Consider the following 18,322-nt stretch of genomic DNA (forward strand, 5'->3'; position numbering starts at 1 on the left):
TTTGACCAACTTGGGGGCGGAGTCAATGTTGGTCAAACCGTCTGAGCGTCTGTGGGCTGCATTAAGTGCCTCAAGAACATCAGTTCGAGCCTAGATCGCGCAACAAGAAATGGACTTCGATAAAGAGCATAGAAAGATAGAAAAGTACAAAAAAAACCTTTTTTTTCTACTAAAGTGCTATAAAATTTGGACATCTTCAGTGAGGAAAGAACAGACTTGATACCGATTTTTACGCCTTATTGATTACTTCGGTCGTTTTTCTTTCCAACAATCTTTAAGCAAGTCAAACGATTCCAACTTTTACATTACCGACGTTTCCGCACATATATCACCTTCTTCAAGGATCTAGAATCAGCAAAATGCAACAAAATGCAGTCTCTAAAACCTTGACGAAGGCAAAATATACGCCGCAATGATGGAGATGGAAAACCATATAAAGAGAGATAAAACTTCAAAAAGAGAAAAAAAGAACTTATGCTCAATATAAAAAGATCAGAAAGCTTCTGTTCAGAAAATTCATTCTTCCATCCTATATTTCTCCGGCATTGCATTATTATACCGATTCATCAAATCCATCACTCGATTGTACAGCAAACTCTTCGCTCCCGTAGCGTAGATAAAATCCAGATGATTCCACTGCTTCTCCGGAACCCGAAGCAACCGTGTCCCATTGCCGAGCTGCCGATAGAGCAGACGAACGTCCGAAACCGCCGCCAACCAGTCATTGTCTCCGTAGTGAAGAAACACCGGCGCCGTAATCCTCTTCAGAGGATAGCTGGGTGGCGTACTGGATCCGTAGTTCATCACGTTACCCACCACGCCGTGGTCGAACTGTCGGAAACGCCCACTGTTGATCCCTTGGGCGTAGTGAGCCAACTGCTTGACGGAAGCCCCTGCCGGAGTGTGCTGCACAATGGTCGGCAGCAGGGTTCGGTTCAGTTGGGCCGAATCGTATCCACAGATCAGGAAGATCACATTGACGCACACTTCCTGGAGAGTCGAGGTGTCTTCACAAGCCTTCTGGCCTCCGGCAATCATCATCTTGTGGCTGGGAAGAAGCTCGTTGACGCCCAACATACGCATGGTCCACTGAAACGACATCCAAGACCACAAGGCTAAGGTTCTTGTATAACAGGTACTTCTTTGGGTACATGCCTTCAGCTCTATTGGCGTAACCAGGGATCTTTTGGAGGATTATGAACAGCGGTGATGCCCATGCCGGGCTCATATAATGATACTCTACCAAGATTCAAGTTCAACGACTGTTTCAAGTTGTCCTAGTTTTATAACTACTTGAGGTAAAAGTCTTCAGATAAGGAAGAATAGCGAGTAGCGTTTCAGTACCTTGCATACTAGAATACGGGCTCATATAGTTAAATGGTAACCTGAAAACCTTAAATTTTGTTTAACATAATTGTAGGAGAGTGAAAACCTTGTTGATTTATCATCATGATTACTGGTTAAGTTTGTTGAGCCGAAGACCTTGGCTCAACGGAGTTTTTGGATAACCCTAAAAAGTCGTTGATTTCCAAATATGATAGAATATGTTTGTTTGAGTCTGCTTGAGTATGAACCGAAAGATCTCTGGTTACGTGTAGAGATACAAAGGCCTTCATTTACAATGACAAGTGATCGGTTGAAGACTCACCTCAATCTGAGTGGAGAATGGTGCTATCGCCCGTATGAAAGGAGACTTCATTTGACCCATGAACGCAATCGGGGCCAACGCCTGCATCGAAAGAATTTTGGAGTTGTATTCCGGCTTCATTGACGCCATCACGAAGAATGCCGTAGTCCCCTGCGAATGTCCCACGTAGTGTAGCGTCTTTTGGCCGGTCTTCTTCAGAACGTAATCGATCATTGCCGGAAGGTCGTACAGGCCTATTTCGTGCCAGCTGAAGTCCCAGAACTGCGGTTGGGCCGGGTCCAACGAGACGTGCTTCCGGGAGATGGTGTTGCCTCGGAAGTTTCCCATCCACACGTCGTAGCCTGCTGTGACCAGCGAGTGAGCTAGCGATTTACCGGGACCCAGGATGACCCAATCGGCTGACGAGGCTATGAGGCCATGCTGCAGGAACGCTACCGGAGAGTTGGTATTGTTCGCGGGAATGCGGAACATGGTCAGGACGTACCCATCGGACGTTACTGCTCGGTGTTTTTCGACTGGAAGACCCATTCGTTTTACAAGTTGTTCCGTGCCGGCCAGGGCACGTTGGATGGCCCCGGCTGTGATCAGGAGAGTTGTTAGTGATGCCGTCAGCATAGGTGGAATGATTTCCTGTGGATGGTTGGTAGCAATAATGAGTTGGGATTAGGGATTTTAGGGGTCCAAATCTCCGTCAAAAATAACTTCTAAATTTTATTCCTGGGATATCTGCTAACATTCTTCCAGACATTCCTGAGTTTTCTGAAATTTCCAAGGCAAACACTGAAAATATCAAGGAATTTCTCACGAACACGTCCAGGATTTCGCCTGGGATTTGTGAAAATGTCTCTTGTTTGACTTTAGACGACGAGATTTGGGTTTTCAATTAGGAATTCTGAATGGGAATTTCTGATCGTTGGTGATTCTGGACCTTGGAGATTTTCAAGATGTACCCGAGTCGCCTTCACAAGTTCCACACGCAATCATAATGTAATTATTCCAGGAGTTCCTCCTTGAATCCTTACAGGAATTCGTGGTAGAATTTCTCGCTGAGTGCTTCGAAAGATTCCGAAAGTTGTTCATAAGCCCAGTAGATTAATATTTGGACAACTCTTTTAATGTTCATCAAAGCGTAGATTATGGTTGCTTCTCCAGTATCGCGAGATCAGCTGTACTTAAACAAGTAACCAACCAAATGACTACATGGGACTAACACCCATCCTCAGTGTATTAGTGCTGACGACCTTCTATTTTAGGCAATAACGGTGCCTGCTACGTCAGAATGCAGACCAATGAGAGAAAAGATGAAAAATGTTGCATTTAGATCTAGCTCACCATAGACATAATATAGCCCTGCATCTACGCCGGTTCATGCGGGAAGGTATAGGGGTGAGGTGATTTTTATGGCGTAAGAAAAGGCATGCTATGATGATGAAAGAATGTAAACGTTTCTTGTTCGTGTCTGGTTCTAGCGATTGCTATAAACGGATAGTATTTTAGTGTATAGATCAAGTGTGGAAGATAGAAGCAAGTAAAAGATACAACTACAAAGTACGAGAAAAGAGACGGGCCTGGGATTGAACCCATGACCTTCTGCTTAGGAAGTAGGAGCGGTAATCATTATACCACCAATCCCGTCCTCTTTGGAGATATTCCAGGTCCACCTAAGATTTATTCAGTAGTTCTAACTGACATTTGTTAGAGAATTGTTGTCCTGATAAGGAACAAGGAACCATTTTGAGGATGTCCCTGAGAGTTCCACCAAGGATACTTCCACGACTCCCGTTCAGTTATTTTTACAGGACTGCCTTTTTTTTACAGAACTCCTCCCGAGATTTCTTCAGGACCTTCGCTCAACATGCCATCAGGACTTTCTCTTAGGATGCCTCCAGAGATCCTTATTTGAAGTTCTGCAGGACTTTCTCTGGGGGTTCTTATAAAACTTTCATCAATCTGATTCCACAAAGTATTCGTACAGAGATTCCAGTGGATTATTAATGTGTGCACCATTTTATCGAACGCGCATTTCATTCATGTCTTCGCCATTACTGATACAAGCCGCCTTCGAAGCGCTTTATTTGCATTCGAAATTTGAGCATGCAGATACTCATCACAGGATTCCTTCAAATAATTTTCTCGGAATTTCTCTAAAACTCATCGTCAAGATATCATTGAAAATTTCTTCAAGTACCTCCCAGGATTGTTCACAAAATTTATGAAATTACTCTAGAATTCATCAATTGATTCTGTCAGGGATTCTAAAAGAATTTAATTCACCAATTTATTTAAGGGATTCTTTCAAGATTCCTTTAGAAGTTCATCCTAAGATTCGATTAACAATTCTCCGTGCTCTGGAACTATTTTTAAAACACTTTTGAAATTAGTATGGAAATCACTTTTGAATCACCCTTCGACAAATTTTACTTCGGTACGAACTGTTATTTTGTAAATTGGAATGTCATTGAGTGGGCGGATTGAACTATTTTTTAATCTTTTGTAATATGAAAATGTAGTTATTGAAGCGCGATATAATCGCGTTATACTTAGAAAAATGTGCTCTTTTGATCAAGCTTCAAAAACTGTGAATTTTTCATCACTCAACAACCCAATTTACATTAAAATCTTGTTTTTATCTAACAACACGAAATAGCATGTTCTATAAAAAAAATTAAAATAAAAAAGAGCATGTTCTTGAAATTACTTAAGCAATTGCTCCCGCTTAAATAACGACTATAACATATTTAAACTTTAATTTAAAAAAGTGGGTCCAAATAAGAACCTTGACACTTTTGATCATGTTTGACGTTGAAAAAAATCTCAAAAACCGTGAAAAAATATATTTTTGGTAACTACCGAAAAGCTAAACATTAATAGTTTGCAATTGGATTAAATGGAGTCGTGAGTTCGATTCTCACTGAGAAGACGTGTAACTTTTTCGCAAAATTTCACATCAATTTGTCCAATTAATCCAATTGCAAACTATGGGGCTCTGCACAAAAATCAGTCCCTCTCTTTCACTCTTCCATGAAATCAGTAAACAACAAGGCCAGTAAACGTCAAAATCACATACAAAATCAAAACAGTGCCGAGCCCCATACACGCAGCGAACTGGACTATCGAATTTCATAGATTTTGCCTTATGAAAAGTGGAACGATTCGGGCCTATTGATCGCAAGGTTCTTGGTTCGATTCCAGGTTGCTGCGAAAAGGTTTTTTCTTTTCAAATTCTGGTTTCATAAGGCAAATCTATGAATTTCAATCCGATTTCTTGTGGCGAATTTTCATAAGGGGTTCCTGTGAAGCTCAGAATCGTTGTTGACAAGCGGGAGCACCACGAAGAACCTTGCATTCCATTCTGACATTACTATAGGAGTGAGGCGTCGAAGTTGTGCCATGCCTACTAGATCGTTTGATGTCCGATTCGATGCTACATTCTCGGAGTTCTTTCAACAGGCTTTTGATTGTCAACCATCATAACAGGGTTGGAAGACAAGATCAATGACAATGTTCATTCAGTACCACACATCCTCCCTCTTTTCAGGAAAGAAAAGTTTTAAGTGATGAGTTTTCACATCGTTTTCGTCATCACGAAAGCTTTCAGGAATTCAGGATGTATATTTCACATCGCTAAGAACTTCACCGATGTATACTGTTTCATATTTCAACTGTTCACTTGTACATGCGACTTTGAAACATTTTTCCGCTGTAGGATACCCACGCAATCAGAACGGCGTTGAAATTATTGATAGGTTGAATGTCGTTCCATACATTAGAAACGGAAAGCTAATTATATGAAATGACATATCTAAGATGAATTTTGGACAAAATATTGCTATTAATAAACTGACATATATGCGTTCAACAGAGTAGCATCAGTGTTTGACTTTCATCTTGTTGTACATTCAATCCACCGTACTTTCACGGAAATACTCACTCAAAGACTTGTTTGACTGTTGTTACTTGTTTTGATATAACATATCTACTAAGTTACTAGCCATCATTGGGCTTACATATCTTATTCTATAGATACAGTCGCGCATGCATGTGAACATCACTTTTATTAGGAACCAATTTGTGACCACCAGTCGCGGTAGCAAGTGTACACCACCATTGCATAGAACAAATATACGACCACCAGTCGAGCTTACAACATCAATAATACTTGCTAGGAACAAGTATACGACCACCAGTCGAGTTAACAACATCAATAGCAGTTACTATGAACAAGTATGCGACCGCCAGTCGCGGTAGTAAGTATACACCACCATTGCTTAGAACAAATATGCGACCTCCAGTCGCGCTAGAAATATCAATAACATTGATTGCTAGGAACAAGTATGCGACTACCTGTCGAGTTAATAACATATTCATTGCAACCATCTGTCGCGTTAAAGACAACCAAATACCAAACCAAATGCAACCACCAATCGCGGCAATGATACTTTTTTAATTGCATACACCAATTGTGTTAAGGGCATTTTTTCGTAGCAACCACCAGTCGCGTTAAGGATATTTTTTTCAAACATGTTATTATTTTTTTTTAACATGGCATTTATTTAGAAATAATAATGAATTAAGTAGATTTGAATAGTTTGGATCTCACCGGTTATCGACACAAAATTCACAAATTTCACCGATTCAGTATGCTTCACACTTAACTTATTCGTTAAACATTAGGGGATACACAATGTAGAAAACAATCATGTGCATTATAGGTCAAATTTGACCAAAACATCGATAATACTGAATCGATTAAAATTCGATTCGTCGTTTGTATCGATTTTATTCAAATCGATTAGATTTCTTCACTCGTAAGCAAATTTACAAGAACAACGACTCAAAATAAGATCAAATCCCTTGTATTAGAAATTCATGTTGTTTCAACATCAAAAAATCGATTAATTGGAACGAAAAATCTACTTTTGGAACAACACCGCCCATGGTTAGGAATATTTGCACACACTTACATTCATTTTTCACTCTATTTTATTTTATTGAAATTATTTTGTTTTTATTTGAAAGAAGGAGAGATAAGATATAGAAATGTGTAAATCATCACAGAAGAAACAATGAAATGATCACATACAACCAAAGCGAAGTTTTATTATTATTTATATAGAAATTTGCACAGTTGATAAATGTTACGGGAGTTTTTTTTTTTTCGATTGAAGTTACTAATTGATAAGTTATACAAATTGATTAATATTCATGAAAACCACTAATAACTTTAACACTTCACTTCTCTTTTGCAAAATCACATTATTATATAAATTATACGATATTTTTTTACACGTTTTGAACGGATATGTTCAATTGACTTCTGCAAAAAAAAATAGTTCAGTTCCTAACGTTATTCTTTTTTCCGTTCAACCTATGCAGAAAACAGGTCCCTGATAAAAGCAGAATGCGCACTTCATAACTTAGATGAATCAGCTCGAAATGATCATAATCTTTGAATCGGATAAAATAGATGAAACACTTTCTATTACATTCAAATATTTCCATCGAAGCAATCTGTTTGAATTCAAATGCAAAACAAAATATTCACTTCAAAGCCTGCATCGCGCAACTCAAATAGTTGAGGTGATGCTGGTGTTCAATAAGAGCAACAACAAGAACAGAGAGAAACATTGCTGCTTCAGCGAGTAGTGAAGCGGCTAATGCATATTAATGTCATATTTCCTCTTCAATCAGTTTTCTATTATTCATAGAAAATACCACATTGCTGTTTACTTACAGATGCCTTTCTATCAGATTCAAACTTCACTCCACAATCACTCTGAATACATATTTTCACACGCGGTTTAAGAAGCACTCGACACAAACACATTTCCTAGGGGACACTCCCGCTTGCTATCGAATCCAGGCTCTCCAGGAAAAACGAAAATTTATTTAAAACTCCTGGAAGGATCGCCAAATGTGAAGCTCAGAATCGTTGTTGGCAAGCGGGAGCACCACGAAGAACCTTGCATTCCATTCTGACATTACTATAGGAGTGAGGCGTCGAAGTTGTGCCATGCCTACTAGATCGTTTGATGTCCGATCCGATGTTACATTCTCGAAGTTCTTTCAACAGGCATTTGATTGTCAACCATCATAACAGGGTTGGAAGACAAGATCTATGACAATGTTCATTCAGTACCACACAGTTCCTATGTTTATCGATAGTCCATTTGCCTGAGTGTATGTAATGTTTAGCTTTTTCGGTAGTTGTTAAACTTCCACTCGGCTGGTTAGTCGTAAACCACGATTCATAATTAAAAACAAGTATGTTTTTGGTCTTAAACCAACGAGAAACATTTAAAAATTGAGTAAACATGTTTCTAACCTAAACTTAAGCGTTTGGTACTAAAATTGGAACAGGGCTTTAGAACCCTATTAATTCTGGGATTACTCATGAAATTCTATCAGCGAATTCCCCACAAACTGATGTCGTGATTCATTCTTAGGTTCTTCTTAGGTTTCCGTCATTCTTCCAGAAATTTCATCGTGAGTGGCGTATCGGGTGACCAGAACATTTAGGTTGGAATTCCGCCACAGGTGGCACTGTAAATTTCAACGTTTTTGTTTGACGATTTTCAAATATGATGTCTTTGACAAAGTTGTGAATTATCGAAATTAAAAATTGGTTTATTCACCAACTCCCTATCTGGTAACCCTACCAAAATACAAATATACAGTCAACTCTCCCTTACTCGATATTCCGTATCTCGATATCGAGTTAGAGAACCATAGTAAAAGATGGTTTTCATGGCTACCTCGATGCTCCCTTCGATCGCACTTGCACTGGATTCGTGTTCTGTATCTCGATACCTCCCTAACTCGATGGTCCCTTCAATATCGGGTTATGGAGAGTCGGCTGTATTAAAAAATCAACTTCAAAATATCGGTTTATTCGAAAAATTTTAAGATTCATAGTTAAGATGGTATCAATGTACAACGAAATGATGTAAATAATCGGAATACACAACTTTGTGAAATTGAATAGGATTCTAAAATGCAAACAGGAAGAAAAATTGTCAATTATTAGTAAAAAAAAACAATAATTTTTCATGGTTTTGGTGTTATCAGGGAGGCAAACGGGTGCAGATTAAAGCCTTCGGGTTCAAATTACATTATAATCAGTTGCATATTGTTCAGTAAAAGCATTATCACCTGTATTCATGAGTATCTAAACGAGGAAACTTGAATATGATAAACCACTTTTATAAGCTAAAAATGACCTATCTGCTCTTCTATGCACTTTAGAACCCCATAGTGCTTGTTTTTAATTATGAATCGTGATTTACGGCTAACCAGCCGAGTGGAAGTTTAACAACTACAGAAAAGCTAAACATTACACATATTTTGTCGTTTGAGAACTACACAATAGAAATCTCAGCTACCACGTCGGTGGAGAGTGATGTGAGGCATTTCACTATTTAAACAATAATGCGCTCTCGGGCTAGGCATTGGATATATAAAGAAAGCGTTGTGTTTGGATGGGCATCTAATTCTTCCGAAAGTGTACCTTTAGCGAAAAAGGACCACGTTATTATTGAGCTGAAATCGAATTCAGGTTAACTTCTGCGTCCATGAGTCCTCTCATGGCGTAGGGGTAACGCGCCCTAACTAAAGATCAGGGAGTCGTGAGTTCGATTCTCACTGAGAAGACGTGTAACTTTTCAGAAAAACTTCACATCAATTTGTCCATTTAATCCAATTGCAAAATATATGTAATGTATAGCTTTTCGGTAGTTGTTAAACCCCATAGTGTCCAAGAAAGCGTTGTTTTTCAATTATTAACTTCATTTTATGCAACATTATACACATAAAAAAAAGAAAATAGGGTCCTAAAGCCCTGGCTCAATTTTAGTACCAAACGCTTAAGTTTAGGGCAGAAACACATGTTTACTCAATTTTAAAATGATTTTCATTAGTTTAAGTACAAAAAACATTTTTTTATGATTTTTGAGATTTTGTCACACCCTTTGGTTTAAACTCAAATGTTGGGTATATTTTGTTTTCCGTGTCCCTTCCGAAATGTCAGATAGGAACAACCCCAGTGTTAAAACTATATGCCCTGTGGCATTTTTGTCGAAAAAGTGAATGTCAAACAAGATCACAAGTGTCAAGGTTCATATTTGGAACCATTTTTAAAATTGAAGTTTAAAAATATTATAGCCGTTATTTGAGCTGGAAAACTTGCTAAAGTAGTTGCAATAACATGCTCTTTCGTATTATTAAATATAAACAAGAATTCATTAAACATTTTTAATATATAAATAAAAGTAATGTTCTATATAACAGCCCATTACTTTTTCAAAGACAATGGGATTCTAAATGGTATGAAAAAGCGATATGTAGCCTCATGGATACTCATGGATACAGATAAAACCATTCCAATATGCAATTGGTTATATCATATTTTGACTCAGGGAGCTTTTTTCTGCATCCATTTGACTCTGTAATGACAATAAAACCATAAAACATATTTTTTTTAATCAAATCTTATTTTTATTGTTTGTATTTTAGAACCCTATTCACTTCCACAAAGATGTCTATTTCGATTGTTTACATCATTTTGCAGAACATTGTTACCCTCAAATACTTTAAATTTTGAAAATTTGGAATCTGGAAAATAAGCATTGATGACCGTAAAATTCGTAGTTGCTACTCCGTGATTGACCAGGATACTCGAAGTTACAAAAGGAACCAAGAGATGTAGCTTGGGAATAGCCTTCCATCTTCAACACTTACGAGAACTCCAAACATCATAAAGTCAATAACGGCGCCGGCCACGTCCTTACGGTCATCGGATTTCGTTAAAATCCATTGCCCAGTTCACTCCTTATCATCTGGTGAGCATTTTGCTCGAAATACTGTTTCGTGCAATAAGACCTGCATGTAAGAGACGTACCAGCCAAGGGCTGAAAGTCTCGTTAATAAAGACAATTCATTCATTCAATAAGACCTGCAGATGGCGGAAGTGTGAAGCGTCAAATTTGAAGAAAAACGATGCGCGCGACTCTGTTTGTGAGGTTTGGATTATGACGAATTTGAGATAAACGTTAAATGAGTGGTCAATGGAAATTTCGTCAGTTTTACGTCTGTTTGTATGTGCTTTTAGTGTCGAACCATTCAAATGTTTTTTTTTTTATTATGATAAAAAGTATCGGGTTACTACTATGATGTAAAACATGTGGACAATGTGGCACAGTGACGAACTGTTCATATTGTGTCAAATCATTTCTTATAAGTCAGATATCTACCGTTGTCATGATAAAAACACGTTTCATAATATATTGTACACTCAAAATAGAAGCAAGAAACGAGCTCACCAAATTGGTCGTCCATCCTTGACTGAGTAACCGTAATCTACTTTAATCAGCATGCTCATTGCACAAAAAATCACTCCGGTAATGCGAAAACCCTAGCTCGACTGTTTGGACCATTGAGAAGCACTCAGAACGCGTGCAAAATAAAACAAAAACAAAAAAAATTTATCGACGACGAAAAATAAACGAATTTTCTGCTTGGGCCTCATCGAAGCACTGCCCAGCAGAAGACGTGTAGAATAAACTGGAAAAAAACTTCCACACCTACGAGAATAACGAACTTTCTGCTTGGGCTTCAACGAGGCACTGCCCAACAGAACACTTAAGTTTTGAAAATATAAAAAAACACATATTTTGAATTGTTGCATTTAGTTCTAGGCTATTTTAGCCTAAAGAATTATAATGTTGTAAGGTTCTGAAGTTTACATGTACACAACGAACACTTGGCAAATGTACAAATTAAAATTGGAACTGCGAAAAGAAACCACGTGCTCCGGTGGGTATCCAACCCACGACTTAAATATCTTGGAGGCAATTAAACCGATTTGTATGTTTTTTTTATTTTCAAAGGAGCTCCTTATCACCTGATATTGTATACCAAAAATGGTGCAAACACATCAAGAAACAAAAAAAGGATATAGTGGTTTGGACTTTCTTTGTGAAGTACGGCAGGGTTTCCTGATACAATTCATCAAGAAGATGCCTTAAAGAATTTTTCCATAAATTTTTACTGAAGGCAGTTTTTCCATGTTTCTTTAAAAAAATCCCTGCAAAAATTTATATAATTCCTTGAGTGTAAAACTTGCTAAGTGCAAAAAGCCACTGGAGACAATAAAGTGCCAATGCACGCTGCAGAACAGAACGCAAAATCAAAACAAAACAGTGGGACTAGGAGTTCAAATTAAAAGTGAACCGTCCATATTAGCGGGGTTGCACAGTATTATGAATTCTTCTTTAGGCTCTTTAGGAGTTTTCTCCCAAGATTCCTTTAAGAATTCCTCCTGGGATTCCACCAAAATTTCTTCCAATATACCCATAGAAATACATCATGAGGATACTCTTCTCATTACTCTGTAAAAATAAGTTTTTTAGAATTTTCTCGTAATACCTCGGGATTTTTTTTCCGGAATTTGTAAAATAAAATCTAGCAGAATTAGATTTCTCTGTAGAAAATCCTTCAAGTGCTCTGCAGTAATTCCTTCAAGGATTACCTCAAAATTTCGTCCAATGCTTCCTTGAAATATTCCCCTAACGATTCTTTTAAAGATTCCTCTAAAACTTGCACCCTTGATTCAACAAAATTTCCCGGATTTCCCCCATAACTTTTTAAAAGGACCTATTTAACATTTGCATACAGATTCTTTATGACCAAAAACGCCATTATGCACTTTCAGACCGCCGTTTTGAACCTCGCATTATTTTTGAGAAGGGCGTATCGGAAAATGCATGGCAAATCTTTAAAAAACTGTAACTCGAAAACGGTTTGTCCGATCGATTTGAGATCTTCTACAAAGTTGTAGGTATTTCATAGGACTATATGGAGAAAAATATGCACGGTAAAAAAAAGTTACAGATTATTTTTTATTTCAAAAACAATATTTTAAAATCGATTTTCTCCAGAAACGCAGTTTCGATTTTTTTTTATTTTTGGATATGTTTTAGAGGACAACTTATGTGATTTATTGCACAATGTTTCAAAATGGAAGAATTATGGACAAAAAAGTAATGATTTTTTAAAAAATTATAGATTTTGAAAAAAAAAATCGAAATAGAGGAAAACAATAATTTTTTATGTGATTATTTGAAAGTACAGAAAAATGGCAATCGAAAAGTACTTAAGTAAATTTTTTCTAGATTGCATCAATTTCGAGATATACTCATATTTATATAAAATTTTCAAAAAAAAAAAAAAAAAGGGCCTTTTCAAGCATATTTCGTGTTTCTCCATTCCAGAAAAAAAATATTTTGATTGAGCGAATCGTAGCTGAATCGTTTATCGTTTGATCAAAACATTTATGCTTAAGTATTGAAAAAAGAGTGCACGGTAAAAAATATAAACGATATTTTCAAATGAAAATTTGAAGCTAATAGTTCTTAAAAACCGCAACATTGATGTTTTTATTTTTTGGATATATTTTGCGGTTGTTGTAGGTATTGTTTAGGACTATTTGTAAAAAAATATGCACGGTAAAATATAATGACAGATTTTTTCTATGATAATGCATCTGTGATTTTTATTATTTTTGGACATGTTTTAGGGGACAACTTATGTGATTTATTGCACAATGTTTCATAATGGAAGAATTACGGACAAAAAAGTTATAATTTTATAAAATATTACAAATTGTGAAAAAAAATCGAAATACAGGAAAACAATATTTTTTTATGTGTTTATTTGGTAGTACAGAAAATGCATTGGAAGAGTACTTAAGTAAAATTTTTCTAGGTTGCATCAATGTCGAGATATACTCATACTTATATAAAATTTTCAAATAAAAAAAAAGAAAAATAGGCCCTTTTCAAACATGTTTCGTGTTTCTCCATTCCGGAAAATTTTATCTTGATTTCAACAACACAAACCAAGTCAAGTCAAGTACACAACACTGAAGACGGCTTTACAGTTGAAGTAGAAATACGCGTATCTGTCGAAGGATACAATAGTAGAATTAAAAGGAACAGTACTACTCATCTTTTTGTATATTTACAGGCATTCTACTAAACAGGCTCCACAAGGGTTTTCATCACTTTTGCCTGTGTTAGTAGGTATGATGAACAAACACGTTTTTCCCATACCCATACATTTGGACATGATAAATGAATAAAAGAAAAACGATGCTTTTTTTTTAAAACGTACTTCATGGGTACAAAAATAATACGCTATGGTGTCAAGTTTTATCACTGAAGCAAAACAAAAAAAAAAAAAAAACAAAAAATAAAATAAAAAATAAATATAAACAAAAAAAAACAAACTCCTTCTCCATGGTTGTACGATCTTGCCGCGCGATGACAGGGCTTTACCCATTAGCCGGGCTTAGCCCTGGGGAGCAAAGGTACACCGTTGTGATAGAATCACATTTTTAATGCCACGTTTAGATTTACCGTGTATATCTCGGGAGTGATGCATCTCAGCTAAATTTTACTTGAGTATTTTTCGATAGAATTTTTTCATATTTAAAAATATATAGTTATTATTCTGTACTCAAAAAAACGCACCAAAAATATCGTTTTACATAAATTCGTTTTATTTATTTTGTTAAATAATTTATTTTATCCAAAAATATTCCGTTTTGAGGCATTGTGGAAGAAATTACAAACAATATGCTGCAAAACATATCCAAAAATTAAAAACATCAATTTTGCGGTTTTTAAGAACAATGAACTTCAAATTTTCATTTGAAAATTTCCTTTATATTTTTTTACCGTGCATACTTTTTTAAATACTTTAGTATATAGGTTTTTATCAAACAATAAACAATTCAGCTACGATTCACTCAATCAAAATTAAATATTTCTGGAATGGAGAAACACGAAATATGTTTGAAAAGGGCCTATCTTACTTTTTTTATTTGAAAATTTTATATAAATACAGTGATACCTCCATGAGTCGATGTTCCATGACTCGATATCGACTCATGAAACCATACAAGTGTAGACATGCGAAAGGTTCACTTTATTCAACAAACTTTGGATGGTTCGCCACTGTAAGTGTCGGCATAAGAATAAGAGTGTTCTATGATGTCCCAACCAATCGAGTTTTTAGTTTCTTTTCAAATGAGTAAAATATAATAACACATGCTTTCGTCCTGACAGCTGTAGGAATGTTACATTTAGGTATTTTTTCAACAAACTTTGAATGGTTCGTCACCTCAAGTGTCGGCATAATTTTCCTCTACATAGAAATTGTTCATATCAAATGAAAATATTATATTTACGTATAAGCATGTATATATCCCACAAATCATTGTTTATCATGGTCTAATCGCTTATCAAAGTTTATCCTACACTGAGGCAAAAATACTTAGGTTTTCCATAAATCAAGACTTATGAACCAGCCAAATTATGGTTTCATTGCACGCTTAAACATTTCGAAAATGGGATCATAAGTTTCATAAGTGAGAGCTTTGAATTCTTTAACAAGAATTACTTGAAATGATTATCATAGCAATCGCTAGAAGAACTACTCCGCTTTCGATGTTGGCTACAAGTTAATCGGAAACAGATCACATGTTATCAAAACATGTCAATTTTTGTGCACGCCAGAAATAAAAGGCGAACAACATTATCGATTGATAAAACGATTTGAGTAAATACCATTGCGTTTATTTCCGAATTTCATTGTTTGACTTATGAAATTTATATCTGAAATTCTTCACCAAAATCATAAGTAAAACTTAAAAATTTCAATAATAATCGTTGTGGCGCCAAATCATAATTATTCCTTAAGAAATTATTAAGTTTTTTTGCCTCAGTGTATGCCTGATCAAAACCACCTATTTGTACACTTACATCACTCGGATTCCTACTGAAAGATGATTCTCACTCCAGCAAAGTCCAGAACGCCACTCATGTCACGTGGACTGCGAAAGCTCATCTAAAACATTCAATCGCGTTAAATATGATCTCTAAATTACCCGAACATCGTTCATGTCACATTACCATCGCCACTGTAGATTTAATTAGCAACTAACGTTGCGTGACCACCAACCTTCCATTGAACCTACTCGCCTGCTTCGATCCATTGACAAATTGATACGAGCTCGCTTTCATTCAACCTTCATCTTTCTCTCTTGCAGCCGGAAATCGCAGTACGCCATGGTTACTGGGCCGAGTCGCACACGATTAAAACAAGCGACGGCTACCTGCTCACATTGCATCGGATTCCATGCGGTCGGGTAGGATGCGCAGGGTCTAGCGGGGGCAAGGGTTCGGGACAGCCGGTCTTTCTCCAGCATGGCCTACTGTCCAGTTCGGCCGATTGGCTTCTGAGCGGGCCGGATAAGGCGTTGGCGTTCATCTTGGCCGACGCCGGGTACGATGTGTGGCTTGGTAATGCTAGGGGCAATACCTACTCGAGGAAGCACGTCTCGATGAGTAGCGACGAGACGGCCTTTTGGGACTTCAGCTGGCACGAGATGGCCCTGTATGACATCCCGGCGGAGATTGATTTCGTTTATGGAATGAGAGGTAAGTATAGCCCGGGTCTTTGTAATGATGCAATTCCCTATAATAGCCCTTTTCATTTCCAGAACTGGAACAAAACGACACCCGGCGAAACCTGCTGTACATTGGCCACTCGATGGGTACGACCATGGCCTTCGTGATGCTGGCCAACATGCCGGAGTACAACGACAAGATACAGGCGGTGTTCGCCATGGCGCCGGTGGCGTTCATGGGTCACGTGAAGAGTCCCATCCGGCTGTTGGCGCCCTTTTCGCACGATATCGAGGTAAGTCCGTTGAAGCGCTGAAGATCGCATCCATCAGGAAACTCATCTTCTCGCCATTGTCGTCCATTTCGCACACACACGCCGCACGTCAGATGGCACTAAACCAGTTCCCCACTCTTCATGCTCCCAATTGGGTAGACGGGGTTGCGACCGATATCCTCAAGCGATGGTCGTTGCGTCTTTTGGTGAGTTTTGCCCCCGAATCAGCGAAAATCCAACGCATAACACCAACCTGTACATAGAACAACTTCTGTCAATCCATGCTCTAATGACTACGCTCTAACGCCTCTCTTCAATTGGGATCAGGAAGACCTTTCGGTTATTGAAAACGTATCTACCAAGTCGCCGCACTAACACAATTTCCCCTTCCCATCTCTCCCAGATGATCCTGAAGTTCTTCGGGGGTAACGAGTTCATGCCGCAGAACAAGATCATCCGCTACCTGGCTAAGTACGGCTGTGAGTTGACCGAAGCGGAGAAGTATATCTGCGAGAATACCGTATTCGTCCTGTGCGGGTTCGACAAGGAGCAATACAACGCCACGCTGATGCCGGTAATCTTCGGCCATACTCCGGCGGGTACTTCAACCAAGACGGTAGTCCACTACGCCCAGGAGATCCACGACAGCGGCAACTTCCAGCAGTTCGACTACGGCGAGGCGGAGAATCAACGGCGGTACGGACAGCCGCAACCTCCCAGTTACAGCCTAGATCGGATCAGCACTCCAGTGGCGTTGTTCTATGCTAACAACGATTGGCTGGCGGGACCGGTGGACGTGGCCAATCTGTTCAACCGGCTGACGAAGACCTCGATCGGTATGTTCAAGGTGCCGAACGATAACTTCAACCACGTGGACTTCCTTTGGGGCAATGACGCCCCGGAGGTGGTCTACAAGCAGCTGATGATGTTGATGAAGAGGTACAAATAGGGTAGGACAGGTGGTATGTTAATACATAAGTAGATCTAAGGATGGAAAACGTGGCATTTAACCCCCGACATGACAAATTCGATGCTTTAATATTTTGTTATACTTTTAGGCGATAGAGTAGTTGAACTCCAGATGGCGATGAGTTGTACACCTGCTTATATACAAACGATTATTTGTAGACTTTGGAGCTTGATTATTTCATCCGAAAATCCTGGAAAGTAACACCATTTAGTTCATTTAGTTATTAGTTGTTAAACAGAAAAATGGTAAATGCTGTTAGCTGAAATGCCGTTTGGTCCAAATCTTGTTGTACTTGATCGAGCCACCTTACTCGCTGTGCTCGTCTTCTTGTACCAACCGGACCATCTTTGCAGGGTTGTTGTCCGGTAGTCTTGCAACATGACCTGCCCAAAGCACCCTTCCGGCTTTTGCCACCTTCTGGATACAGGGTTCGCCGTAGAGCTCGTGGTTCATTCTCCGTCACCGTTATCCTGCACACCGCCAAAGATGGTCCTAAGCACCCATTGCTTGAACTCTTCAATTGTTTGCAAGTCCTCTTCCAGCATGGTCCATGCTTATGGCCATAGAGGACCAACGGTCTTATTAGCGTTTTGTACATGGTACATTTGGCGCGGGGGTAAATCTTTCTCGATCGCAGCTTCTTATGGAGTCCATTGTAGGCGTGACTTCAACATATGCTGCGTCTCCGCATTTCAAGACTAATGTTGTTATCAGCCGTCACAACTATTGAACTTCTTCTGGACGCTCATGTGCACTTCGTTGCTCTACGACGACTCGTTCTCCGCTGCTGCTGTTGGAGCTCTCCTGGTTGACCAGTTGGATGCCGAGGTCGGTCCATCGATTCCGGTTGGAGGATGACTTCCGGTTCACTGGCGCCACGACGACCCAAAACTGGTTTGTGACGATCGATGCTTCTCTGCCTAGTCCCCGGTAGTGGATATATCGGCGGAAGATCTCCCGAACCG

The 18,322-nt window shown here is 38.5% G+C and overlaps 2 protein-coding genes across 4 annotated transcripts in view; one reads left to right on the top strand and one right to left on the bottom strand.

The window, feature by feature from the left end:
* LOC5576151 (lipase 3) overlaps positions 1–17,516 on the top strand; it is a 62,602-nt gene extending 45,086 nt beyond the window's left edge. Inside the window, exons 3-5 of one of the 2 annotated variants that reach the window (XM_001662450.2) lie at positions 15,756–16,146; positions 16,209–16,408; positions 16,791–17,446. In XM_001662450.2, coding sequence (XP_001662500.1) covers positions 15,756–16,146; positions 16,209–16,408; positions 16,791–17,336 — 1,137 coding nt within the window. In that variant the 3' untranslated portion in view covers positions 17,337–17,446. Of the gene's footprint in view, positions 1–15,755; positions 16,147–16,208; positions 16,409–16,790 lie in introns of both variants that reach the window. The other variant, XM_021838376.1, reaches the window with a different exon arrangement.
* Positions 502–15,748, bottom strand: LOC5576146 (lipase 3). 2 transcript variants are annotated; one of them, XM_021838377.1, is made up of 3 exons: positions 15,469–15,748; positions 1,649–2,278; positions 502–1,089 (listed from the first exon to the last, which is right to left on the bottom strand). In XM_021838377.1, exons 2-3 carry the CDS (start codon positions 2,261–2,263, stop codon positions 517–519), a joined length of 1,188 nt encoding a protein of 395 aa, XP_021694069.1. In that variant the 5' UTR covers positions 2,264–2,278; positions 15,469–15,748; the 3' UTR covers positions 502–516. The 2 variants fall into 2 exon arrangements, with proteins under 2 accessions (XP_021694069.1, XP_001662499.1); XM_001662449.2 differs by lacking the exon at positions 15,469–15,748 and having other exon boundaries at positions 1,649–2,850.
* Positions 17,517–18,322: the final 806 nt, after the last annotated feature.

Source organism: Aedes aegypti, chromosome 1 (assembly GCF_002204515.2).
Source record: "Aedes aegypti strain LVP_AGWG chromosome 1, AaegL5.0 Primary Assembly, whole genome shotgun sequence".
NCBI lineage: Eukaryota > Metazoa > Arthropoda > Insecta > Diptera > Culicidae > Aedes > Aedes aegypti.

Coding starts and splice junctions, on each gene's coding strand:
- LOC5576146 (XM_021838377.1), bottom strand. CDS start 2,263: ATGCTGACGGCATCACTAACAACTCTCCTGATCACAGCCGGGGCCATC. Junction 1,090..1,648: donor CATTCTCCACTCAGATTGAG/GTGAGTCTTCAA, acceptor ATGTCGTTTCAG/TGGACCATGCGTATGTTGGG.